Source organism: Miniopterus schreibersii (genome assembly GCF_964146895.1).
Source record: "Miniopterus schreibersii genome assembly, chromosome: 14".
Lineage (NCBI taxonomy): Eukaryota > Metazoa > Chordata > Mammalia > Chiroptera > Miniopteridae > Miniopterus > Miniopterus schreibersii.
In genome coordinates this window covers 33,758,511-33,786,490 of record NC_138114.1, presented here as the reverse complement: position 1 = coordinate 33,786,490, position 27,980 = coordinate 33,758,511, and the positions used below count along the sequence as shown (strand labels likewise).

General features: G+C 39.4%; 1 protein-coding gene and 1 pseudogene across 7 annotated transcripts in view; both read right to left on the bottom strand.

Moving 5' to 3' along the window:
• The window catches only part of PCGF5 (polycomb group ring finger 5), a 100,047-nt gene that overhangs the window by 38,499 nt on the left and 33,568 nt on the right, over positions 1 to 27,980 (bottom strand). For 3 of the 6 annotated variants that reach the window (XM_081157953.1, XM_081157951.1, XM_081157955.1), the window contains exon 2: positions 15,457 to 15,751. In XM_081157953.1, the coding sequence (XP_081014079.1) occupies positions 15,457 to 15,568 (112 nt within the window). In that variant the 5' untranslated portion in view covers positions 15,569 to 15,751. Of the gene's footprint in view, positions 1 to 15,456; positions 15,752 to 17,452; positions 17,474 to 18,033; positions 18,182 to 27,980 lie in introns of those variants that run through there. The other 3 variants (XM_081157952.1, XM_081157956.1, XM_081157954.1) reach the window with 2 other exon arrangements.
• On the bottom strand, positions 170 to 8,089 carry LOC308566925 (asparagine synthetase [glutamine-hydrolyzing]-like; annotated as a pseudogene). The gene is made up of 2 exons: positions 7,233 to 8,089; positions 170 to 7,152 (listed from the first exon to the last, which is right to left on the bottom strand). The product of its transcript is annotated as an asparagine synthetase [glutamine-hydrolyzing]-like (transcript).

Below are 27,980 nucleotides of genomic sequence, written 5' to 3'. Positions count from 1 at the left end.
ATCTTAAGCATCTCTGTTAAATCTGACCACCAAATAAACATGACAAGTAAGCCATCCCACAGGGCATAAGAATTTACCTTACTACACCATCCACATTAAAGGAATTTTTAAAAATTTATTTTTCAGAGGCTAAGGCCAAAAAATTGTTCTTTTTTTTTTTTTTCACTTTAGAAAGAGAAAAAATTAAGATGTTGAAATACATTTTTACTCTAGTTTTCATTTTTGTTCAGATGATTTGGTGGTTGTCATAATCATTAACACAGGACTTATGTACCAGACACCACCCAAAATGCTTCAACATATATTTAATTCAACATGTTAATTATTTAATCCTCACTGCAACCCTATTAATTAGGTAACATTATTAGGTCTCTCACAGATGAAGTAAGTAGGTAGAGAACTTCATCAGTTTGCCAAAAATCATAGATTCAGTATGGATGTGAATGCCAGGATTGTAATAAAGAGCTTATTTTCTTAACCAATACATACCTATTTTATATATTTTCTTCCAATTTTACTTCTATAGATCTGCAATAATTTTTTTTTTAAAAGCCTTACCCCTTAATTTGGGAGCCATAAATATCTCTACTTGTAGAATTAAATCTCCTTTTAAACTGAATATTTAGCGCAAAATAGTTTGTTCTTTAAAAAATAGCTTATTTATTCCTTAAAAAAACAAAAAACCCCCGTCCTGACCACTGTGGCTCAGTTGGTTGGGCATCATCCCATGCACCAAATGGCTGCCAGCTTGATTCTGATCAGGGCACATGACCAGGTTGCAGGCTCAATCCCCAGTAGGAGGCGTGCAGGAGGCAGCCAATTGATGTTTCTCTCTCTCTCAAAATCTTAAAAAAAATAAAATAAAATAAACTTGTGGTAAAGACATCTCCCATATGCTTTTTAAAAGCTGTTAAATAAAGCACAGCCTTATACAAAGTAGAAGCTGAGAAAAAATCCAAGCCAGAAGTTCAGTGAGGATGTGCTTTCCCTTAGATGTTTACAAAACTCATCACTACAAATCTACCCTTTGATTCTTAGTCTTTAATTTGGTTTATACCAGCTGTAAAACACATTTAAAAAATATCTTAAATATTTAATGCGAAGCTCTTTAATTGCTCAACTGCTGTACTGGTTAACTAAACTGGTCCAAGATAAAAAGGTCCCAGTCTGGGTTAAGACTGTATGGAGACTAATTAGAATCTTCATTCTCACCAGCCACCTACAGATAGGTGCTGTGGCCACAAGAAACACCTGGGTCAGAAAGGGAGTTAGGTTCACCAAAGATATCCCCAGTGGAAAAAACGCTTAAATAGCAACAAGTGCTAACATTTACTAAGCACTCACCAAGTATTCGGTTCTGGGCTCAGAGCTTTGTATAGATTATAGATAGTATGAACTGTTACCATCCCCCTTTGGCAAATGAGGAATGCAGTATTGCAGAGCTTGATTAGGCTGCCATGGCGGCCCACAGCTGCTCAGCTGTGTAGCAGAGATGGCATCCATCCCCAGGCTGTGCACCTCCAAGCCTAAAATCCAAACCACTATGTAAGGCGTCATAAAGTCAATAACACTTGGTCCCTGGCATCAAGATTTCTTATTTTTAACTGATTTTATATTTAGCCCATCACTAACATCATGAAACTTCTGCCTAAAGCTTACTAAGTGAAATCCTTCCTTTTACCATTTCTTAGATTTGAACAAGGTTGTTGCACAAATTAATAGAGAATCATGTATCATCTAAAACAGTGGTTCTCAAGTTGAAATGGGCATCGCAATCACCAAGAGAATAATGGGCCCCATCCTAAAACAAATCAGAATCTCTGGGAGATTAGCACCAGGACTCTAACTTTGCAAAGCTCTCTACCAAAACAGTCAAAAGATAACTGGGAAATCCTGGCCAAAGGAGGCCAGGAGCTGGCCACAAAATCCTTAACGGAAAGTACCTCTGATAGGTGGGCCTGTTCGAGGATTTGGCCCTCTGCCAAATCACATCAGAAGTCACTTTACCATTCACTATTAGGAAATCACTGCCATGGGACAAAACATAACCAAAAGAATATGGGATGAACGTATTCTCTCCCTGTAATGGGGAGGCCAAGGGATTACAGCACAATTGTTCTAGACAAAAGACAATCTGGAGGCAGACTGCCTGGACCTGAATCTCAGCTCTGCCATTAGGCACATTACTTACTTTGTCCTTCAATGTATAAGAGAGATAACAAGGACACCTATTTCACAGGGTTCTTGTAAGGATTAAATGAAGTAATATAGGTAAAACATGTAAATAAGTGCATGGTAACTTGTAAATATTCAATGAATGTGAGCTATAACTAGTTAGATCCTAACAAGGAGAATCAGAGTAATCAAATATTGAATGGGAACAGACTATGATTAGTCTGATGCGTCCATCTTAAATAACAGATGATCTTGCTACCGGAACTGCAAATATTTATTATACACTGGAATTAATCCTCTGTAGCTATGATAACCCTAGAGATAGTCTTACAACTTCAGTAAGATATTTTTTCACCTGAATGGGCACTGCCTATCCTTGCATGTATGAAACTTCTTTTTCTGGGGTGGAGGGTCCAAGATTGATCAACACTTCTCTATCATACATTCCTTCCTTAACTTTATGTTAATACAATTCCAGCAGTCCCACTCGTCTAGGAGCTACCTTGTTCTGTTTCTTTACTTTGCAGGTACCTGCTCAGAAATACTACTGTATGTTGATTTCATAGTTTAATAAAGGGCTATCCTACATCCTTATTTTCAAGTTCTTGAGAGGTGGTGGTAGGGTATTCTTTACAACAGGTGCAAGGACCATTTGTTGCTATCTTAGATATATGGTCCCCCCACAGCTCTAAGCATCAGAGAGCTAGCTTCCCAGCCCTGATGACATAAAGTAACTTACACAAATTTCTTTTCGTGAGCACTAATTCTGCTATTATTCATAATAAAACAATAGTCTTTTCTCTCATGTCCTTGGTGCTGTCATTCATCAGTAATGTTCTGTTTATTAAGTGATCAAATGCTGATTTCCTTTGGCAAAACCATCCTAATGAGTTGTTTTTATCTGTCAGCATAGAAGCAAGTTTTTTCTTCCTTCCTTAAGCATATCACCATCTTTATGTGCCCTTGTTGATTAATATTCACTTGATACAGTGTGCTTTAAAAACTTTATTATCTGCTAACAGTTTTAAGTAAACTGTGGTCATCTGCAAGGGGAAGAGGCATCAGGTTCCTGATTTTGATACATATTCTTACAGATGAAACTGACAATATTTTAAAGAATGAATAAACACCTTTCTTCTCTTATGTTATACATGGCACATTTTCAAAGGCCTACGTGAGCTGCAATTTCATGGAGAACATTAAGGACAGCATTATTTTCTACTGAGAAGAATGCTTTATTGTTTGACACGACAGAGGGCTAGGCAGCAGCGAAGCAAAAGGATCTTACATCAAGCAGGCCAGGAGACGAAAATGTCCAGGAAGGACATGTCTTCCACTGACAGTTATGGAGTCAAGTGGGACTCCATGGTCAGGGGAGAATTTGGTAACTCAGTGAGTGCAGCAATGCCCTCATACCCCTCCTGATAAATATAAATTCTGTGCTCCATCAGAATAATCACTTCTTCACACATATTCCTGATAGCTCTGCTCTTCTTTCTTTTAACTTTCTACCTCCCTTTTCCTCATACTTGCTCAGTTAAACTATTAACCCTGGATAATCCAACATACTCTGCTTCTACAAGATTATAGCTATGGGAGAAAAACATGCACCACACTGACTGTCTCTCACTCTAAATTCATGACCATGAACCTAAAGTGGGTACTTCATCTGCCAAGCGGTTATACTCAATGCCCAAGTCCATTATGCTGTCAATACTTCATACCTTCTCCTCTCTCCTCCCCAATCTCACTCTCCACTGACAACCTTGCCTCCTAGTTTACTGAAAACAAAAGGAAAAACACCTGAGACAGAGAAAATTCATACCACCACATTACTAGCATCTATACTTTGTGCTCTTGCCTGTTTCCAGAACTTTCAAGTCCCTATCTAAAGCCAATTTCTGCTCTGTGTACTCGATCCCCTCCCAATGACCGAAAAACACTGCTTCAGTATTCTCCCGTCACCTATGTTAGTCTTTTGCTATCTACTGAAGATTCCCGTTAACATTCAAACATGTTCCCCATCTTAAAAACACACAAATCCTGTTAACCCTACTTCCCTTGCCAGCTATTTCAGAGCTACCTATACTCACTCTCTCCAATTCCCCTCTTCCCGTTCTTTTTTTCACTTTTTTTTAACCTTCATGAAGATGAGATACTTACATAATCATAGTACAAGTATCAAAACCAGGGAATTAAAAATTTTCCATCCTCTCACACCTATCCACTTTCCCTCTTTACCACCCACTGAAAATGCCTGATAAGATTATCCATGACCCCCACTGCTACTTCCAGTGGTCTATGCTCAGTCCCATCTGACTCAACACGGGTGCCTCAGCTGACCCCCCTCCTCGACACCGTGTACTCTGCTCCCCAGAACTCCCTGTTTCCTTCCTATCTCACTGACTCCTCCTCAGCCCGAGCTCCATCCTTGCTGGTCCTCTTCTCTTACTCCACTCACGCCTGTGGGACTCCCACTATTTAAATGGGATCTATTCGCTGATAATCTCCAGACTCACATCCAGCTCCCAACTGGACATCTCCATTTGGATGTCTCAAAAAATAGCCTCCTGATCTTCCACCTTCAGCCTTTTCTATATGATTGGATGACATCTTTATCCCTCCAGTTTCTCAGACCAAAATCTTAAAGATATCCTTTAGGACTGACTGAACTCCTTGACTCCTTTTTCTTTTATGACCCCCATGCAGTTCATTAGCAAATCTGGCACTACCTTCAAAATATAACCAGAATCGGACCACTTTTACCACCAGCACTTCCTTGGTGCAAACCTTCACCGCTTTTGGCCTGGACTATTGCAACCACCTCTTAACAGGTCTGTTTTCAATAGCAGTCTGAGTGACGCTTTTAAACATAAATCAGACAATGTCATTCATCTACTCAAAATCCTACCTGAAATGGGTCATTTCTCTAGAGTAAAAGCCAAATCCTTACAATGGCTCTATGAGAACTGCACACTGTGCCTGTGGCCCCCATCTACCCCCATCACGTCTCTGAACTCTCCTTTGCTCACTGCTGTCCAGCCACACTGGCCTCCTGACAATTTCTCAAGGTTGTCAGGCACATGCCTGCCTCAGACCCTTTGTCTTGCTATTCCCTCTACCTGAAATACTCTTCCCTCAGACATATAATTGGGTAAGTCCTTTACCTCCCTAAGTCTGTTCAAATGTCACCTTCTTAATGAGGCCTACCCTGAACACAGGCTTATTTTAAATTGTAACACCTTCCCACTGGCTGCCCCATTCCCCTTACCCAGCTTGGCTCTCCCTTTTTCTATACCATTTATCACCTGCTAATATACACTATGATTTACTTTTTGCCTATGATGTTGCCTAATGTATCCCAGGTGCCCCGAATAGTACCTGGAGGAGGAGGTGCTCAGTGAATATTTGTGGAATAAATGAGGACACAGGGTTAGGAACAGGAAATGGAGCCAAGATTCAAGGACTTACAAGTGCACTATTGTAGTCAAGTCAGAAATCTGCCTACGTTTTCAAATAAACCAAGGGAAGAGATTCTGAGTTTACCAGTAATTTTTTTGACAACTAAAATGAATTAATTCAATCTAAACTAAAATCCATTTTAGTTTTCTAAAATGCAATGATTATTTTCTGTTGAGTAAAGAAATGTCAATGGTTAAGCCTCTGAGGGAACATAGCTTTTGTTTCCTGGTATTTAAAATTTTGATATAATATAGTAGTCTGGTAAAAACCAGTGTTATGAAGCTAAGAAAAGTCTTCAAAGTATCTAAATGGAAATTATCTTTTGCCTTTTTTACAGGATAGACTGCACTTATTCTTAATGTTTACACTCAACCTTTCTACTAGACTCCCCTGCCCTTTTTAAAAAATTTAAGACTTTAATTTTTTTCACCTCCTGGGTAGATGGCGGTCATTGCTACTCTTCTAGCCCCCAAACCCTCTACCCTTCACAGTAAGAAACATTTAGCTTAGAAAGTGCCCAAGCTTTGGTGGCTGACTTGTGATGGTCAGAGTGTATGCAAAAGGGTCAGTGGCATTTATCTACCCAGGCATCCAGTAGTGGGTCAGCTGGCCAGCCTGGCCTGGGTACTGGCATTCAGAGATATGACGGTAGTAACAGCCTTCTTTAGTTTTAGGAGTATTGAGGGAAACTTTTGGGCTGCAGCTGCTATCATGGCATCATCAGCCTGATGTTCAATATATTCCTGTAAAATTCTGAACAGGAATTCTTAACCGAGGTTACGCCATCACTGAAGGCTTCTTTTGGTCACCAGAGAATCTCTTTAGGCATCAGACTGGAGTCCTCAAATGTCTCAGATGTTTTTCTATCCCATTCGCGGGAGTTCTCATATGGTGGCAGAGACAAGTAATAGGAACAAAATCGATGACCCAGGAATGGGACTCGCAATTCAAGGCGATGGGCAGCAGTAGTTTGATCTGCATGGAGGAAATTAAACAGAGTTCCTTCAGAAGCCTCTCACTCTCCTCAGCTTTTCAGGAGGAGCCTTGTGAAAATATATGTAACCCTGTGTAGGTTCATCTGAACCTTCTCGAGAGATTACCACACTATCTGTATTCCTCTGAATGTACTTGGAAATTAAGTACAACATACCCACTGAAGCGTGAACTGTTGTAATGTCATAAGCTTCCAAGGAAAATATGACCTCATACAGGACCTGAATACCTTGCTCAGAGTTAATGAGGACTTCATGGTGTTCACTCCTAATGTAATTTGCCACCTTTCTGGCAGCTAGTAAATCAGGACTGTCTTCCATGCCAACCACAAATGTCTAGAGAGGGTATTGGACTTGGGCCTCTTTCAGCTGCTTCTCAGGGTAGCAGCAACCAAACTGGAATCCAAGCCCCCTGTAAAAGACAGCCAATCCTCCTGTCTGTCATCAAATGTTTCTTAGTGTCATTGGAAAAAAAATCTGGAGGTTGCTCTTCATGGTTTCTATCTTAGAACCTGGAAGTTCGCTGTGAGCAGTGAGCAGGTGGCGAACAGCAGGCGAATGGGGCCTCTGCTAGACTCTTAAACATACCTGTACGCTGAGAACCTAAGAACGCTGTCACAGAGGGCGTGCAGAGGCTCACCTCTGCAGAGATATTTAACCATTTCCACTGACACAACTTTGCCATTTGGCTTTAAATCCAAACCTCATAGTGTCTGTCCCAGAAGAAAAGGCTCCACTTTAAAAAAACAACAGGAGCTATGGAGTGCTTTGAATTAACAAGACCTTTAGCTTCTGAAGACACAGCCAAAAACCCATCTTTAGTCATAGCTTTAAACAAAGGTCTGACTACACAGGTATCTCCACCCAGGAACACTTTCTCACTGGCAGTATTCAGGAAAATAAATGCAAATGCCCATCCAAAATACAAACCATTTGTTCAATTCCTCCTTTGTCATAAAGATGAAGGATTATCTCACCATCTTTGGTCTGATATTCAAATTCAAAATGGTGTTGCAGCTTCTGGTGGCTGTAGATTTCTCTGTTATAACATAGCCACAAATAAGGATATTTCTTCACTCAAATTGGCTGCATTCCAAACAGCTGGTCAACAACCGCCAACCGGTGAAATCCAAAGCAGCAGTTGGTATATCCATTGACATTCTCAAAGCAAAATGCATCTGGACCCCTGTGTGCAACCTTCATAGCACTCAGACACTGAACAGAAAGGCAGTCATCTCTGCCAAAGAGGGCCCAAATGCCACACACGGCACAATGGAGCTATGAGCTCTCTGGATGCGTAGTTCTGGTGAGCAGGTGGCGGAGAGCAGGCGAATGGAGCCTCTGCTAGACTTTTAAACATACCTGTACGCTGACCATGATTTCTAATTCTGAATATGTATTTTAGGTTACATATTTTCTTTCAATCCATTACTGGTGGTATAATTCTGACCTAGATATAATTTATTCTCAGAAGCCAATATGAAAGACAACATTTTTTATCTGTTTTATCTTTTAGTGTCCACTACGAAGCTTTGCTCCACTGTTTAAACATTCTTTACTATCTAGTGCAGAGATTTTCAGCGTTTTTCATCTCATAGCACACATAAACTAATTACCAAAATTCTGTGGAACAAAAAATATATTGTGTTGCTGATCTGGCCTAAAAAATAGGTATAATTTTGATTCATTCACACTGGATGGCTATTGTTGTATTGACTGTCATTTTTTTATTTGACGATCTAAGGGAAAAGAGGTCAGTGCCCCTGACTAAATAGTCAGGTATTGCATATTTTAAAAATTCTTGTGGCACACCAATTGAAAATTGCTGCTCTAATGCATAGTTTCAAAAGCTAAAAGAACATACATCTCATGTAATTCTTCTTCAACATTATTACTAATACTAGATGACACCTAGACTGATTAAAACCTGTAATTATTCTTCCTTATTTAAAAATCATCAAAATGATCACTATACTCACTTTCTTGAATAAGTGACTAGTTTCTGCTAAAATGCTGTTTGAAATATGTAACATCAGTATACCAGTAACCTCATTTCTAGTATCACCTAAAACATTTTATCCATACCCACTAAAACTTTAATATAACTTCTACTTAGGCCTTATATATTTTTCCTTTTTTCTTAAAAATAAACAATTTATTTAAACTGAAAAAACAATACAACAGTTCACCCTGTTTCTCCCCCACCGCTGGCAACCACCAATCCATCCTCTGTATCTATCAGCTTGGGTTTAAAAACAATTTTTTTTAGATTCCACCTATAAGATAGATCATAACGTATTTGTCTTTTTCTAACTTATTTCACTTAGCATGTCCATTCATGTTGTCATAAATGGCAAGATTTCATGTTTCCTTATGAGTGAATATTTCATTGTGTGTGTACACACCATATTTTCTTTATCTATTCATCCATTGACGGACACTTAGGTTGTTTTCATATCTTGCCTGTTGTAAATATTGCTGCAATAAACATGGGGGTTTCATATATCTTTTTGAGTTAGTGTTTTTCTTTTTTTCATCTAAATACCTAGAAGTGAAATAGCTGGATATGGTAGTCCAATTTTTAAAATTTTGAGGAACCTCCATACTATTTCCATAGTAGCTGCATCAATTTACATTCCACCAAGAGCGCACAAGGATTTCCTTTTCTCCGCATTCTCGCCAACACGATACTTGTGTTTGATAATAGCCATTCTAACAGTTGTGAGGTGATACTGCATTATTGTTTTGATTTGCATTTCCCTGATGATTGGTGATGTTGAGCACTTTTTCATGTGCCTGTTGTTGGCTATCTGTATGGCTTCTTTGGAAAAATGTCTACTTAAATCCTCTGCCCATATTTTAAAAATAAGATTTTTTTTTTTGCTATTGAGTTGTATGAGTTCTTTCTATATTTTGGATATTAGCCCCTATCAGAAATAGGATTTGCAATTATTTTCACCCATTCAGTAGGCTGCCTTTTTGTTTTGTTGATAGTTTCCTGTGCTGTGCAGAAGCTTTTTAGTTTGATATAGTCCTATCTGTTTATTTTTGCTTTTGATGCTAGATTCAGAAAATCACCAAGACCTACGTTAAGGAGCTTACCACCTATGTTTTCTTCTAGGAGTTTCATGGTTTCAGGCATGTTTTACTTTCAAGTCTTTAATCCATTTTGAGTTCATTTTTGTACAGTATAAGATAGTTGTCCACTTTCATTCTTTTGCTGTGGCTGTCCAATTTTCCCAACACCATTTACTGAAGAGGTTGTCCTTTGCCCATTTTATATTCTTGGCTCCTTTGTTGTAAATTAATTAACCATATAAATATGTCTATTTCTGGGTTCTCTATTCTGTTCCATTGATGTGCCTATTTTTATGCCAATATCACACAGTTTTAATTACTATAGTTTTGTGATATAGTTTGAAATCAGGAAGCATGAAGTCTCCAGCTTTGTTCTTTTTTTTCAGGATGGCCTTGGCTATTCAGGGTCTTTTATGGTTCCATACAGAATTTAGTTTTGTTTGTTCTATTTCTGTATAAAATGTTTTTGGGATTTTGACAGAAGTTGCACTGAATCTGTATACTGCTTTGGGTATTAAAGTTTAATGATATTAATTCTTTTAATGATATTAATTCTTCTAATCCATGAGCATGGAATATCTTTCCATTTACTTGTGTCTGCTTCAATTCTTTCATTAATGTCTTAATTGTTTTCAATATACAGGTCTTTCACCTCCTTGGATAACTATATTCCTAGGTATTTTATTCTTTTTGCTACAATTGCAAATGGGATTGTTGTCTTCATTTCTCTTCCTCATAGTCTGTTGTTAGTCTACAGAAACACAACAGATTATTGTGTACTGATTTTGTATCTTGCAAGTTTACTGAATTCATTTATTAGTTCTAACAGTTTTTTGATAGAATCAAAAACTTTGATAAACCTTTGATTTTCATATTAAAAACAGGTCTTGACTAAAAATAAGATTTTATAAAGAATACACTATTAGACAATTCACTTTATATCCTTTCTTCATTAAAATAGCTATTTAATTCAGGATCAATAATAGATTCAGATCCTGACTGGGTATATAATCGCAGGTATATACAGTCAAGAAAACAGTTAAAGAGGCTCATTATATACACATTTTAAATTCATATGTTGTTAGAGAAATTTTAGAAAATAGAGCCAAGCAGAAAGAAAAAATTTGAGGGAAATGACAATATGAAGATGTGCCCGAGTCAGTTCTCCAGGATGCAGAACCCAGCTCCAGCACTTATTAGCTGTGTCACTTAACCTTTCTGAGTCTTTGTGAAAAATTCTGAAATATGGATCTGAAACACTCTGCCTTCAAACCTTCTCATAGCTTGCTCCTTCCTGTTATTTTGGTCTCTGCTCAAAGGGTAACTCCCAAGGAAAACCTTCCTCTATTTTATTTTTCCTCATAGCATTTGATACACACAATGTCTGAAATTATATTGTTTACTTGTATGTTGTCTGTCTCTCCTATTAGAACATAAATCCTAGGAGGGCAAAGACTATGCCTGTCTTGTTTATTGTGTTTCCACTGGCTAGAATAAAAACTCGTAAAATGTAGGTGCTATAAACATTTGTTGAAAGATTAAATAATACCACCTAACTAGAAGGGCCCTTGGGAAGATTAAATAAGGCAATAAGAGAAAGCTCATGGCCCCAAATACGACATTTAATAAATAACAGCTATTAGTTTAATCTTTCATTAGCATTTATTTTAATTACTGTATGATTAAAAGTACAAACTGCCTACTTCAAGAGATGCTAGTATTATAAATGTCTGGTTCAGAGCAGTGTTTCTCAAATTTTCGTGCATCACAGAATCACCTGGAGAGCCTGTCATTACACAGACTTCTGGCTTTCTCCCCAGAGATTCTGACTCAGTAGGTCTACAGTAAGGCCCACAGATACGCACTTCTAACAAGTTCCCAGGTGGTGCTGCTAGTCTGGTAACTGCACCTTGAATAGTAAGTATACGCAGCACGAGATTTTTAAACATTAAGTATCAACGTATGAAAAGTTCTCTATAACTTAAAAATTATTCCTCCATTCTTCCATATTACCACATAAAATCACCAAGTCCCTTAACTGTCACATCAACTATATTTAATTATCAATTATCCTTTGTTCTTTGCATAAGTTAAAAGCTAAGTACAAAAATGTGTTTTTCCAAAGAATTCATTCTTAGTTAGGGGGTAATGCCATAGGTTTTGAATGGGCAAAAAGAAGAAAACTTTCCTATCCTGTACCATAGAATTCTGTGTCTAAACCTTCCTTTTTTTTCTGAGAAAAGAATCATCAGATTCTTAAAGCAGACTCTAACCACAAAAGAGTTAAGAACCAATGCATGGTATTCTTCACATTTTAACTGCTGGAACAAAGCTCCTTTGTTCTTAGTTTAAGTGAAAAGTCTTCCATTTTAAGTCACCAGCCTACCTATGCAGCCACCAGCAAATACACTCTACGTAACCTCAAAAAGTTCCTTAGAACCCTAGTGCAAGAGATAGAGCATCCCTTAATCTAGAGCCACCAATCTCTAGTCCCCAATCCAGCATCTCTCCCTCTCCCTACCTAAGACCCACATGACTCCCACCTGTATTTTAGAGGACAGTTTTTTCAAAATCCGTAAGTCCTAACCAACACTGTCTGCATGCCTCTCACTGCATTTTAATCTCTGAAAAACACACAATAAAATAATTAACTGACCAGCTATTTATTTATTCATATAAGCTTTTATTGAGCACTCAAGTATGGGGCTCTAAGAATACACAAATCTGACTGTGGTAGCAGGTGGGTGGCCTATCTTGGAGATGATTTCTGAAGAATGGGTAACTTGTTAGCCAGGTATACAGGAGAAGTGCATTCCACGAAAGCAAGCTGCTAAACCAAGTATTTGCACATGTGTGTGTTGGACAGTGGGACAAAAATCAGTCATACCTAACTACCCTTAATTTGTCCTGTGGGCATTAGAGTATCTGAAGGAAATTTTGGGTCAGCTGAAGAGTGAGTGATGAAGACAGTAAGATGTTTAAATGATCATCACTATGACAATGGTTAAGAGTGGGCTTTGGTGACCTTGGTGAGAAGTAATGAGGGCCTGAACAGTCATGGGGGAAGGAAGTGAGGGGACATTTTTAAGAGATACTAAAGAGAGAGGCCAGTTAGGACTTTGTCCTTGTTTTGGTAATGAGGGTAAAGGGAATCAAGTGTGAAGAATATTTCTTGTTTTGACAACTGAGTGTCAGAATCCCATTCATTCATTTTCAGATAAGTTGAGTTTCCAGGTGGCTTTAGGACATCAAGTGGACATACAAGAGGATTCTGAAACTCAGAGGAAAGGACTATGCCAGAAATAAAGATTTGGGATATATCAGCATCGGTAGTTGATGTCTCAGAGTAGATGAGTTCACACAGATAAGAAAAAGATAGATCCAAATATATGTGTAGAAATTTCTTCTTGTCTTATGAGAAGTTTTGCTTGATAGAGTTTTAAGTTCAAAATTTATTTATTTTTTACCACTCTACCCTAGTGACCAGCAAAGTGCTTGACATACAATTACTTATTTTTAAAAATTCAATAATTATTTGTGTGAACATGTTTATCTCCTTAGGTTTGTTGAACTACTTAAATTATCTCATAGACTTGTAACCATAATAAATGGAGACTTAGTTCCTCTAGTATTAAGTGATTATTTAAAACTAAAAACTCACTTACGTTTTAAATTTTTACCTCATTTTAAAATTTTATCTTTTTATAGAATGTCCTTGGCCTGCTGAAGGGAAGTGGTATTAGTAGGCTTTTATAAAGTTTTTTCCCCCAACTCCTTGCCAGGAACCTGGGACACAGCTTGCCCTGCCATCTCTGCCTCCCTCTTCCAACTGGCTTGCCATTTCTCCTCCTTCCACCTAGCTGGAGTACTTAATAATGTTAAGGGCTGCTGCAGTCAGTCATCCCGCTGGTCCTTCTGGCCCTTCTTTCTATATCTACAGGGAAGCCAGTCAGTGTTAGCTACAGAATTTCTCAATGGGAGAGCAACAACCTCTCTGATTTGAACAGAGAGAAAGAGTTGACTTGCCTTTGTGGAATATTTTGAAGGAAGAGTAAAGCAACTTCATTTATCCATATCAAAGCAGGGAGAGGCACTCATGATCCCTACTGCCCACCTCAATGCACTTTTACTCGAGGGCAACAGATAATTTGTATTTCAAGACAGTTCATAGTTAACTGCCAGTTGAACAGCATGGGTTAGTAATACCCAAAGGAGTATATACCAGCATCACCTGGAGAGGTTTTCCAAAATGCTTGTGCCCAGACCTCATAACTCCCACCAAACCTCTCCAGGTGGAGTTCTGAGCATGTGCATGTTTATACAGCGTCCTAGATGATTCTATTCTTTTTTTATTGTGGTAAATACATATAACATAAAATCTGTCACTTTAACCATTTTTGGTGATTATATTTTGCATCCCTGTTTAAAACTACTGGTAAAATATTATGTCAGTTCAGCAGAGTATAGCTGAAAGGGAGGATTTAAAAAGAAAGAGATGGACAGACAGAAACTATTTTATCTTAGAAAAAGCACAGGCTTTGGAGATGAACACAGGTCTGCTACTCATTAGCTGTGAGACTGAGCAAGTTACTTAACTCGTAGTTTCCATACCACAAAATAGATAGCCTTTATACCCATTCTTTCTTCCCATATCCACTCCAAATTGCTCCAAGGTTACTGTAAAGCTAAAATGAAACCTAGTACATATATAAAGTACTTACTTTTGTACACATAATAGGCATTAAACTAGAACTTACTGGAATTACTTTTCATTGAAATAGAAAAATAAATTCATATGGGCAGAACCACAAAAGTATTTAAAACCCTGGCATAAGTGGCTATAAAATTTCTCATCTACTCATAGGGCAGGTGAGAAAGAAACTTGTTAGGAGTTCCACAGATATGATCATCTTAGAAGAGTGATTCTCCAACTTGAGTGTGCTTCAGAATCACCTGCAGAACTTGTTAAACGCATATTGATGGGCCCACTCCCAGATTTTATGATTCTGGGCTGAGGCTTGATAATTTGCATTTTTAACAAGTTCTCAGGTGATGCTGAGGCTACTGGTTATTAGTCGAAGGGTACAAAATTTTGGTTATACAAGACGAATAAGTTCCTGGATCTTCTGTACAGCATGGTGCCTTATGGCTACCAATACTGTGTTGTATACTTAAAATTTGCTAAGAGAGTATATTTAATGTTCAGTGTTCTTATCACAAATAATAATAAATAAGAGGGTGGGAGGTGATGAATAGGTTTATGGCACAGATGTGACAGTTTCATGGGTGCATACTTATCTCTAAACTCATCAAGCAGATAAATATAATTACAGTTGTTTGTATGTCAACCATATCTCAATAAAGTAGTTAAAAAAACCAATGAGTTAAAGTATGCATATTCTAAGAAAACCTCTGAGCAGATTAATTCCTTCAGTATAATTTAAATAAACCCCAAAAAACCTAAAATAGTTTATTTTTTAAAAAACTATAACCAATAATATGCTTATGATTTTTACAACATTTAAAAATCTGATAAAAGTCAACTACCTTAATTTCAATAAAACAAGAATAATTTTATACCACTGGTATACCAATGAAAAATTCAACCCTGTAAATATAAAGTTAAGATAATTCTTAGTATACTCATTGTTTTAAAAGTTAAAAACTAGATAAAAACAAAATGTGGTAATTTAAAAAGAGCAAGTATAACCCATAACTGCTGATGGGTACATGACATAAGATTACTTACAGGTATGGAGGCATTCCGTCACTGTAGTTGGCTTGATCAGATACCCTTTACAGATGTAGCAGGTGATGTAAGGATTGAAATCTTTCACCAAGTGTTTCCTTTGGGTAGCCATTCGTAGTTAGCTAGGGCTGGTGTCAGTAGTTCAGGTAAAGAAGGGTATTAAGTAGATGAAAGTTTGATCCCAAGAGCTGGTGTGGAGTTCCCAACTGGATATCCTGAGGCATGAGAACTAACATCCAGATCTATCATGAGATTGCCGGTCATCACTCCTTTTGGTGGTTCTGCTTTCCCATACCTGTTTCCACAATAATTTAAAAGGTAGAAAATGGTGTTAGATGCCTCATACTGTATTAATACCATTATATTAGCAGCAAGTGTTAATTGTTCAAATTGGGTAAACAGGTGAAGAGAACACTGCCCTCACTGTAACAACTAATTTGTAAACCTGCTACAATTTAATTCAGAATAATGACAAACTCATCCAGTTCTGAAGCCTCAACTATCCACCTCTATACCAATGACATTCAAGGCCATTAACTCGTTTTGACATCTTTGCTTCTCCAGTAATGCATTTTAACTGTCTGCTTGACTCTATTAGTTCTTGGCGATCCAAGTTAAAGGATTCAAAATTCAAGTCACACTGTCCCCCTATCAAAATGGTCCCTATTTCCATTTTGTACCCCATTCCCATTCAGTCCTTTCCATCCACAGCCACTCCATCCACCTTCAGTTCATCTTATATTCTGCTACCAGGTTAGCAAAGAATGTCAGTGTCTCCTCTTTACAAACAGAAAAACGTTTAAATGTCTTAGCTTGTCTAAGACCCTCCACAGGCTGACCTTAACATACCCCATACCGTTCAACCCCCAAGCAGAATAAAAGGCTTGCTCTCTCCCACAGTCCGCTCTGCAGGCCCTGTGCCCTCTATCCAACAAGCCCTTCCTCTCCTCCGTCTGGATCAGCTATTTTCGCCCACAAGAGGCACACTGGTGTTTGCCACAAGAATTTTTAAAACTTGTAATATCTATTTAGTCAGGAACACGGACCTCTTTTCCCTTAGATTGTCAAAAAAAAAAATGACAACAGCCAACACAATAGACATCCGGTGTGAATGAATCAAAGTTATACCTTTTTTTGTCAGATCCGCAAAAAAATATATCTTATGTGTGCTGCAGAATTTTAGTAATTAGTTTATGTGTGCCATGAGATGAAAAAGGTTAGAAATCGCTGGTCTAGATCCCACCAATCCTTCTAAACCCTTCTCCAAAGCTATCCTCCGGGTAATCTCTCCACGTTTTTTAACCCTTACTTCTCTCCTGTTACATTTCCTTTTACATATTTTGATCTATAGTTATATTCACTCTTTATCTCCTCCATTAGACTGCAAAACTCTTTGAAAGAAACTGGTCAAATTTAGTAAATGTATATATAACCTGGGCAGTGTTACTTACCCTCTTTGTTTTTTTTTTAAAAACTGTATATGAAAACATGAGTGCCAGCCTCCTAGAGTGGTAATTAAATAAGACAATATGCATAAAACTAGCACACAGTAAAAACTGAGTCATTAACTTTTTTCCAGACACGTTTAGCATAGTTGACTTGTACATAAGGTTACTTTTTTAAAAAGTTTTAAAGGTTTCTTATAACAAATGTATCCTCTTAGAAAACATGACGTGAGAAAGGGGTCCATTTTCTAAGTTTAATTCTGGAAACAGGAATTTTCCCCGATCTTAGCTGTTCACTCATAGATAAGCACACATAGAGCAACCGGAAAGGTAAAAGGCATCATTCCACCCACCACCGCCACTGCGAAAGTGCAGGGAATAGGCTCTGCGCGTAGCCGTCCTGTCTGCTGGGGAAACTGCGGAGGGTGTAGCAGAAAAAGAGCATAATTAACAGACGGGGGGGGGGGTCCGGGTTCTCTCCTCAGCTCGGTATGACCTTCAACCAGGCATTTAACGTCCGCGCGTCGGCCTGCGCTTTCCCCTCTACTCACTGGGACCGCGGGCCTGCCTTTCCCACAGGTAGCTTTGCCAGGAAGCTCCGAGTTAGAGAAAGTCCTCCGAAAGAGGAAACGCACGTCCGGACCCGGGCGGCATTACGACCGCCAGCCGGAGCCCTGTCACCCACACAGAGAGGAAGCAAGTACGTGCAGTGACAGCGCAGCGGCGGCGGGGAACTTTTCCGCGTCCTCCAGCGGCGGGACCCTGCAGCACAGCCCTGGGCGGTCCGAGCACAAGCCCGCCCCGCCCGGCCCGCAGGTGCCCGGCCCCGCGGACGCGCCGCTCGGCCCGGCCGGGGCTACGCCGGGGAGGACGCGCCGCCTCTCCCCGGGCCCGGCGCCGGCAGCCCGCCGCCTCTCCGTGCCCGAGGGGAGGCCGCGCCTCCGAAGCCCCCAAACCCCGGCCGGCCACCCCGCCCCGAAGGACTCTCCCGTTCCAGACGGGGCGGGCCGCGGCAGGTGCCTGGAGGTGCCGGTGCCGGTGCCGCTCCCCCTCCGGGCCCAAACTTGGACGGGGAGCGCGGGGAGGCTGGGTCCCGGCCCCTCGGCCGCCCTCCAGCCCGCCGGGTACCTACCCCGCGGCCGCCGCGGCCGCCGCCGCTCCTCGCCCGCCAGCGCGCCGGCCTCACAGGGAAGGAAAGTGAAAGAGAAACAGCGCCCGCCGCGGCCTGGCCGGTCCCGGCGCCCCGTCCGCCCTCCCCCTGCAGGCGGGAGCGCGCCGGCTCCGCGGGGCCACTGGGCTCGGGCACAAGAGGGCGCGACGGGCCTCGGGGCCCAGGGCCGGTGCCGCCCCCAAGGGCAACTCCACCCCCTTTCAACCGCCGGCGCCAGCGACTGGCCACGCCCCGGCCACGCCCCCGCGCCACGCCCGCAGGCCACGCCCGCCGGCCCTCGCTCTACGCAGGTGCGGGGCCGCCCCGCCCGCCCGCCGCCCCGGCTCCAGTACGACACGTAGCCTTGGCCAAATTTTATCTCAGTTCATCTCTCCACCAGTCCCTCCCCGCTGTTTTCCTCATCACAATGTCTGGGCTAGTTTTCCTTGCGGTTTTAAAAACAACGGTCAGTGCTGAGGATGAGTCACGCTGCGAAACTGTCTCCTGGACTGCGTCTTCCCCCAGCCAGTCCCACCTGGGCGGACAGGGCGACGGAGACATCCTTGGATTTGGACCTTATTTTAAAAAAAACATTAACGAACTTGCAACTGTGGGGTGGGTCCCGGCAGCATCACTGTGGACAACTGTAAGCAGGAGGGAGCACGGTGGGGGTGGGGGTTTCGGTGGGAAGGTAAATAGTTGTGATTGTTTGCAAGGGCCAAACCAAAACAACAAAGCCAGTGGACACTGAGATCCACAAAAGACCATTTTCCCCAAAAACTGTACTTAAAAGCATGCATTAAAAGACTCCTCAAAGTCATTCAATCCTATTCTGCATTCTACAAACTTATAAATTTCTACTACAACCACTATTTTGCTAAAGATAAATTAGACCTCGTTCTTGGCTTCTTAGAAGACTGCAGCCCAGTAATCTCAGGGTAGCAGGGAAAACAATGTGGTCTCCACCCGTAAAACAAAATTTTAAAACTAACATCACAAAGGGAATCAGCAAAGGGCAGCTTTCAATCTTATGTAGTATTAGAAAGAGGAAAATTTGTTGCAGTTACATTACCTTTGCTTCTGTAGAAGTGAGAGCAGTGATGGTTAGCTAGGGAGGTGACAGAAGTGGAGTGGGAGGGGAGAACGAATGCAAAGGATTTGCTTCATCTCCAAATGACAGGAGTCACTTTCCTTATTACCAGAGTGACAGACTGTGAAGATGGCTCTAGTAACAGACCAATGAACTCAATGACCACTAATCCAGCAGACATACAGGTATTCAAAGATCCATTTCAAATTTAAAATACACCAAAAAGTGGACCAGGACAGCTTCTTAAAATATCCAATTTATAATTAAACTTATGTAGAGTGGATGTAACATTTTAAAATTACCATTTTTAATATCATAGAAGGAGCAATTCGCTTTCGGAAACAGCATTCAATGACCACATTTTAAAGACAAACGTGGCCTTTTTTAAGCCAACATGCCCATTTCCAAGTTGGGTCAACTTCAAAAAGTCATAGCAATCACAATGAGAATGGAAAACAAGTCAGGTCAAATGACTTTACAGCTGAAGAATTACTCTTCAGATATTTTCATCTCAGAGACTAAACAAATCATTATGTGAAAATTCACCCTATTTCTAGTGTATTTAAAATATGTGATGGAAGATACTACCATAATACTGCAACATACATAGTACGACTTGGTATTTTCCAATTTTGCATGTGAACCTATTTTAAATGTATTTTTAAAGAATAATACTTAATGAAGTCCAGGCGGCTTAAATGTGATTGGCAATCAACATTATAAGTAGGGCTAATTAGCATTACTTGAGGAAATGAGTTTGAGGATTGGTATTAGGAGGACTTCCACTGGCAATGGAGGGGGGGGGGTCACAAAGATGCTATAGAGCAATACCTGAAGATAGTGGGGAAGTGGGTTGCCATAATAAAAAGTGCAAATGGTGGACTTGGGGTGGGGGAGAGAATTACAACCTTTGTAAGGAAATCTGTGCTTTGTGTCCCTAGAGGCAGCATGGTTTGTAAAAAATGTTTAGTGGTCTCTCCTTTCCCTTCCTTCAGCAACCACCCTATCTTTCCCATTCCAAGAAAAAAAAACGAAAAAAAAAACCTTGCATAAACACACACAAAAAAATAAAACAAAAAACTCCAACTTCTGTCTGGTTAAAAAAATAACAACAATAGAAAAGGCAAGAGAGAATGTTACAAAGGGGCAAGTTTCCTGACCTATGTGCAGGTTCTAAGCATTTAAACATAAGACTTTCAGCTGCTGTGTTGCCTCTCCTCCCCTGGGACAGCTTTCCAGTAATTCATTCTTTAGTCCCTTGGTTCTGACAGTGGGGGCTGGGAAAAACCACAGAAGGCTCAATATGAGGGGTGGCTCTGATAACAAATCTCAAGTACCAGTGGGACCCTCAAGTAAACAAAGGCCTGGAAGCAACTGGATATGCAGGACCAGGAAAAAGAAAAGGCAGATAAAAGAGTCATAGCTGGGAGCCCCCTTATCACTAATCTAGTTCAGCTTTCTCATTTTACAGATGTCAAACCCAAGATCCTGAGAACTTGCAAATTCATAATCACAGAGTTGATTTTGGTAAAGCCACAACCAAAAAAAATGTGCTAGTTCCATATTATTTATACCTCTCAAGAGAACTTCTCAAGTCCAAAAATTTAAGGGAGGTCTGGTAAGAAACAAATTAACTTAAAGAAAATAAAGGAACAAAGGGACAGAAGAATGGATGAAGGGAGGGCAGGAAATAACTGCTTAGATGGTGTTTAGGAGTGAACTGGACACTGGTGATTTCCTATCAAAGAAGCATAATCCCAAAGCAGTAACTTGTTTCATTGATCATTGATCCAGATTTGTCCAGGGAACTACAAATGGCTCTGGATGGCCCTTGGAACTACTTGGAACTATCCATATACCTAACAAATATTTTAATTATGTTTTATGTCTAGATTTTTATTTCCATTAAAGCTGGACAATGGATGGGCAATTCTGTACTGAAAAGTTTACATTCCTTCCTTATCTAATAAATATATCATCAATGAACTGTTGAACTGTTGTTTAATGGCATAACATTTTAAAACAGGGTTATATCTTTACATTTTCCTGAAATATTAAATAATATGACTTTCATTCTTGTAAATTATTTTATGTATCTTAAGTATGCTATTTAATCTTTTAACATAAAATATCTCTAACATAAAACTACCTTCTGTATTCTAAAAAATTTTCCAGAAAGATTTTAGAATATATTAAAATTTAAAGTGTCCTACTGGGTCCAAATGTATTTATTTTATGGCCATGGATATTACAGCTCAAAATTTATGATTGCCTAAAATCAATGATGGAGGAGTGGGAGGGGAACAGGGAACTGAAGGATTTCTAATCACCCTTGACCATGTCTTTTTCTCTTAGTGCAGCTCTCCCTGCAATCAATAATTCTCAAGGACTCTTTCTGCTAAATGTCTCTTGAATCCTTCCACTTAACCTACCCTGGTTCAGATCACTCTCATCTCTACCTTCCATTACTCCAGTGAACTCTTAAGCAGTCTTCCTACAGCTCTTCTCCGCCAAAACATTCTCTACAGCATAGCCAGAGGACTCTCTCTCACTACAAATTTGATCATGCTGCTCCCTGGCCTAAAAAGAAAACCCCACAAAAAACAACCCTTGTTCTTAGGATAAAGCCAACACCTAATAAGCCCATTTCAGATCCCTGTCACTTCTGTAGCTCTCCCTTGAACTCCATGCTGCAGCCATAATGAACCTTTTCACCCTCTGGCTAGAAAGATAGGTCTTCTTTCAAATGAGCGCCCTACCCCAATCCCCTCACCTCTCCCCATCCTTGCTAAAGCTGGCCAACTCTTACTTATCCTTTAGGTATCAGATGACTCAAAGGCCACCTTCCCAGGCACCTCAAAGCTGCTTAAGAGTTTCCTTGATATACATACACCACACGCATACATAACAACTGATAACCAATTTTCTCAAGTTCTATATCACACTGTCTTGGATTATATGATTTGTATGAACCTCCTACTAGTGTGTAAGCCCAGCGGACACATTGCTTGACTGTGTATCCCTAGCAGAGTGGATGACAAATGGTAAGCATTCAAATAAATACTGACTGAAAAGCTGAATGATTGCACATACTCTAAAACATATTCTGTCTATTCTTCCTTTGGTTTCCTCTTGGAGGGATATTTATAAAGGATGTGCTAAGGCAATATCCCTGCCCTCTAGGACTACTAATTAAAATCACCCCAGGGATTACAGACTTATCCACAAGAAAAAATTATGGAGCAACATACCAAATTTATTAATAAATTGTTAAGTGGAACCTGATCAAATGACAAAAACTCTAGTTGAAAGATGGAATACCATGGGTGGTTAAGAAGTTAGTCCCACATGCTTAAGACTCTACCAGTTACACAGACAGCAAGGTAAAAATACCAAATGCTATAGTATTAAATGAGAAAGCCAGAAAAAGGGAGAAATTAAGTCAATATACTAAAAGTGGGTACAGATAAACACATAGGTATAGGGACAAGATTAGTCTGTGAAAGACTGTGAAACTAGTTAAATAAATATTTCAAAGTGCTTTAAATACATTATGCTAAAGAGACAGATCTACAATTTTTTTCTCCTTTGAGAGGCAGAAAAACTAGCTGTATTTTCTTTACTGTGATGTCAACAGCTGGCTGAAGCAAGTTTCATTTATACTGAATGAACAGGGCTGTAACTAAAATAGGTACAGACTATAAGGAAAAACTGAATTTATTCCAATCATCAGGGTGATGATGTTTTAAACCATCATTATAGAACCACAACTGTTATTTTGGGAGGTCAGATTAAATCTGAGGATCATAAATGAACAAATAACTTAACTGCAGAAACTAAGAATATTCCATCAAATCTGAATGTGGATGATTCTAAGTTAGGAGTGATTATAGAAAAGTTAGAAAAAAAAGTACTACCAAAAAAAGATATGAAATTCAATTGAGGCAAATGCACTACAGAAACTTAGTAACATAAACATTCAAATACCAAAGGTTACTAGGCACATAGATTGAAAAGGTCCTGATTTTACACATAGCTATGGTTTAGAAGAAAGGCCTCTGGATTCAGTCAAGAGAACCTGGTTTTTAGTCAGGGCAAGCCACTTAACTTTCTTTGGCTTCATGTTCCTCCGCTGAAAATTGAGATTAATATTATCATCTTAATCACTGGCCTGCAGGGAAGATCTTCTTTATATACTTGTATGCTGTTATAATGAGCATATAGAAGATTAAATGAGGTAAGTGAGAAGGGTTTTTCAAATTGTAAACTGTAAAAAATAAAACGTATACGTGGTAATTCTATGGACCACCCAGCAGAGGTCCTGATACTAAGATATATCCAAAGATTGTTTGCAGAACAAATGAGACACTCCAGGCATGGCAATGGATCCAGACAGGACGCAGCACAAAATAAGGCATGAAATGATAAGAAAGTACTCCTTCCTTTGCAACAATATTCATCACACCCATTTTTAAAAATCAAGATGGGGAAACCTAAATATTTCACTAAGCAATTCAAAATCATACAAAGAAAACTAGTTCCCCCAAAATGTTTAATAATTTGGGTCAGTTCAACATGGTAGACATGGTGTGTTAAATCTTTACTCACTCCTCTCAAATGAAGGGTTAGCAGAAATGTTTTATATTAAAATGTATAGTCTCCAGGCAGGTCATAATTGAGCCCTTAGGAGCCATCTCTTGAGCTATCCGCAGCTCACCAGGATTAGTAGACTTCTTACTCCATAGGACAACAGGAGGTTTTAGTTACAAGTCAACACTTTAGCAAGTCATTAACTGTAACTTTTTGCTGGCTAGGAGGCTGGGGAGCCAGAGGGAGGAAAGAGTATCGGAAAGAGGATTGCAAACCACCAAAGATGATCTTCTCTTTTGTGCATCACAATTTTGTCTTGGATCAACAACAACAAAAATCTCTTGAAAACAAAAGGGAAAATTAATGTGTCATACTGTCTTCAACTTGACTAAGATACTGGTTGATTTTTAAATAGATCTGCATAAAAGCTAAGAGAAAACTGGCAATAAATTAAAGCAGGGGACATTAGCTATAATACAAGATAGACATTCTTAATTCTTGACCTTCAGGGTGAAAAACCCTACAATAGTCTCAGATGCTGTGATAACTTGTCCTTGATAGTTCAAGAGGAAAGAAACAATATTTGTCTCCAATGGTTTCTTCAATTCTGTTGGAAGATGTCATCCTAGCTGACTGGAAAAGCTCCTGCCATTTACCAAACCTCAATGAGAAGCTGAAAAAAACCACCAGCATCAAAGCATCTTAGGTTAGATGACGAATGAGAACCCAAGATGGCTTCGTAGAAAAGTGGTTAACAGCGTATAAGCTCCATGAGGGCAAGGCATTTACCATTATTGCTGTATCCCTTGAATTAAGTCTAAAACATAATAGGCTCTCATTAAATATTGGCTGAAGGAATGGACAAATAAATGAAATCTGGCTTTGCAGTCAAGACTGCTCACGTTCAAATTTCAGCACAATCTCTTCTTACTGGCTAAGCGTAATAGGGCAAAGAACTATTTTGGGTCTCCGTTTTCTCATCACTTCAATGGATATAATAAAAATACAAATCTCAGGAGTTTTTAAGAAGATTATATGAGATAATACAAGTAATGCACTTAGCACATAGTAAGCAAACAAATACTTGCTGAATTAATTTTAAGAATTGCGTATCTATACACTTTCCTGCTACTGGGACAAAACAACAATAAAAATAGGATATAACTTAAGGCCTGATGACAAATAGTTAGACAAATCCCTTAGAATTTATTTGCTTTTATGAAGTCCATGGAGGCAGCAGTTGGTCACCTAACTTTCCTGCCAAGTGCCCTCCCTCCCCCTATAGGAATTTTAAAATAAGGTTTATCTCTAAGTGCTAAATGAGTAAAATATGAAAAGCATGGCGCAGATCACTAATCTCAAGATGAAATCAGGAAATGGCACGTACACGGAAGTCTAAAGAGTTTTATGAACACTCAGAACTCCAACTGAATGACCTGGGTATAGCCTTAGAAAGGCAGGACTGAAACGCGACCTATTTAGTAACCTAAAATGGAATCAATTATATTCTACCCTGTCTGAAATAACTTTGTGCAAACAGAACAACGATGAGCACAAAGCACAAAAAAGGGAAGTACGAAGAACAAGACACGGACGGTGTGTAGGCAACACTGTCCCGGACGGGGAGATACGGAACTCTGCAAACTTTGAACTCGTCACCAGAGAAGTATGCTCGATCCTCCCCAGGAGTGGGTCGTGAGACCTCAGCTATCATCCTTCATCTCTGGCTCTGATTCACAAAGTTACTTCCTCAGTATTATCTTGCGCTCTCTTGTCCTGAAATACTGGAAGCAAATATCTGAACTGCAAAGTTAATACTTTGTGACTATTCCATATAAACTTTGAGATCTCCCTTTTTAATTTTAATTGACTATTATCACGATACTGTGTTGTATTCTTCAGGAAGAGATTTGTCATTTTAGAGCTGAGGACATTAAGAAAATTTGATCAGTTTACCCTGGATCAAGTCAAGTGGTGAACCAGTCAGGGGCCAAGGCTGGACTTTACCTGTTTCTGTAAAGCATATTTCCTTCACTTAAAGTATGGTTCCACTTACATGAAGTACCCAGAGTAGGCAAATTCATAGACAGAAAGTAGAACGGTGGTTCCAGGGACTGAGGGGAGGGGAACAGAGAGTTATTATTTAATGGGTACAGAGTTTCAGTTTGGGAAGATGACCAAGTCCTGGAGACGGACGGTGGTGATGGTTGCACAATATATTCACACCGTTGTACTGAATGCCAGGGAGCTGTACACATAAAATGGTTAAATGATAAATTTTTCATGTGTATCTTATCATAAAAAAAAGTTATAAGAAAGTCTTTTTTTAAAAAAGTAAAAGAAAACCATCAACAAACAGTAAGACTCTTGGCAAGTCATTTCATGTGCTTTGACCTGCCCATCTATAAAATCACTTTAGACTTGAAATACACAATCTCTAACAGGCCTTGAAGTTCTTCAATTATATAGTTGCACAATTTAGAAGCATTACCTAAAGTAGGAGCCAGCAAATTTTATCTGTAACGGGTTAGATGGTAAAGATTTTAGGTTTTGTGGGCCATAGTTCCAACTATTTGACTCTGCCGGCACAGGGCAAAAGCTGCCAAAAATGACATGCACGGGAATGTATGTAGCTGTGTTTCAACAAAACTTTAAGAAACAGGAAGTGAACCAGATTTGGCCCTTGGGCTATAGTTTGCCAATTCCTGACCCGGACAACATCTCTGTGAACCTGTATCGATGACAGCAATTAGAAGCTTCCTGTAGCCCAAGGCTGATCACTTGTATAATTCCAATAGCTTTTGATGACTGTTTCAAACCAGAACACTTTTAGTGCAACATCTTAACTTTACGATTTAACTACCAAAAGGTGGTGGTATCATCATCATCCTCACCATCACCATCATCGTCAAATGGCTCAGAGAATTAGAAATGATTTTTTATTCTTCTTTGTAAAGGTTTGCCCCAATCTTATCTTTCTCCTGTGTCACAGTGAAGAGAGTCTACCAACAAAGAGAAAAGGAATATTAAACCAAAGCATTCTCTCCTGTTCTCCAAGGAGCAGGCTTTGTCTCTCACCTCTGCTTTCGAGACACCCAACAGTCCTAGTGGTACTTCAAGAGAAAGTATTTTCCCATCCTACCTGGGCCTGGAGAATGCTCATCTAGAGAAAACACAGGACTTCAAGGGGTAAACTCTGCTTACTTACTTAGAGAAAGTGCCGCAGGCTGGCCTGACCTGGAAAGTCCAGCCTGTCTGTGGCCAGCCATGGCAGCCTGCATCCTGGTCTGAGAAGAGGCCTTGAAGGACAGGGTGGCAAGAACTCACCATCTCATCTCCTTTGAAGGAGAGCAGCTGCAACAAGAGAGGACACATTTGAAATAAGGGAACTAGATTTGGCCTGACAGATGAAGGAGACAGAAAGGAACTTCTAATTCTCTGATGCTGAAAGGAATTTATGCAGCTGACAGGTACTGACAATATTCTCCCCTTCTAGACTTTTGGATGACTATTATATGCAAATCAAGAAGATATGTGAACAGGGTAGAAGAGTTTCAAAGTACTTTTCACAAAAGTCATCAGACAGAGGTCCATTCACTACCTATATTGTTGAATTACAAAAGAGGAGCCTTTGATAGATGATCACTTGAATACCAGCATTTTAATTTACTAAATTAAGAAAACTGCAGAAAAATCCAAGGAAGACAAGTAATTCCATGTATTCACTTACGTTTTTAAAAGGTAAGTTTTGTCAAGAATTGTTGTTCTCAATTTAAGCAACTTATAATGATACTTCACTTCCTAAAAATCTCAGAAGGATGATGCTTATCACATATACTGACAAGGGAGTTATTTGGAAGTTGATAATTATAAATTAGTAGATCATCACTTCCTTTACAGTATTTCCTGAACAATTTATTCTTTACTCCTTTTTACCAATGAAGTCAAGTCTTAAGTGGGGGTGCTCATTTTTACCAGAAAAGGAAAGAATATTTGTAATTAGAAACTGAACTTACAAGCATAGGCACGAGTACTTGTATGAATGCTTTATGCCATATAAGATAATTCACTTTAGAGGTATCAAATAATAAACTAGTCATTAATAAAACTGAATAAATAGAAGTTATCTTTTAAAAGTTGACGTAATACCCATACTCAACAACAATGTGAATGTTTCACACTTCTGTACTTTATTGTTTCCATATGCCACATTAAACACACACACTTCACACACATGTTTATTACATGT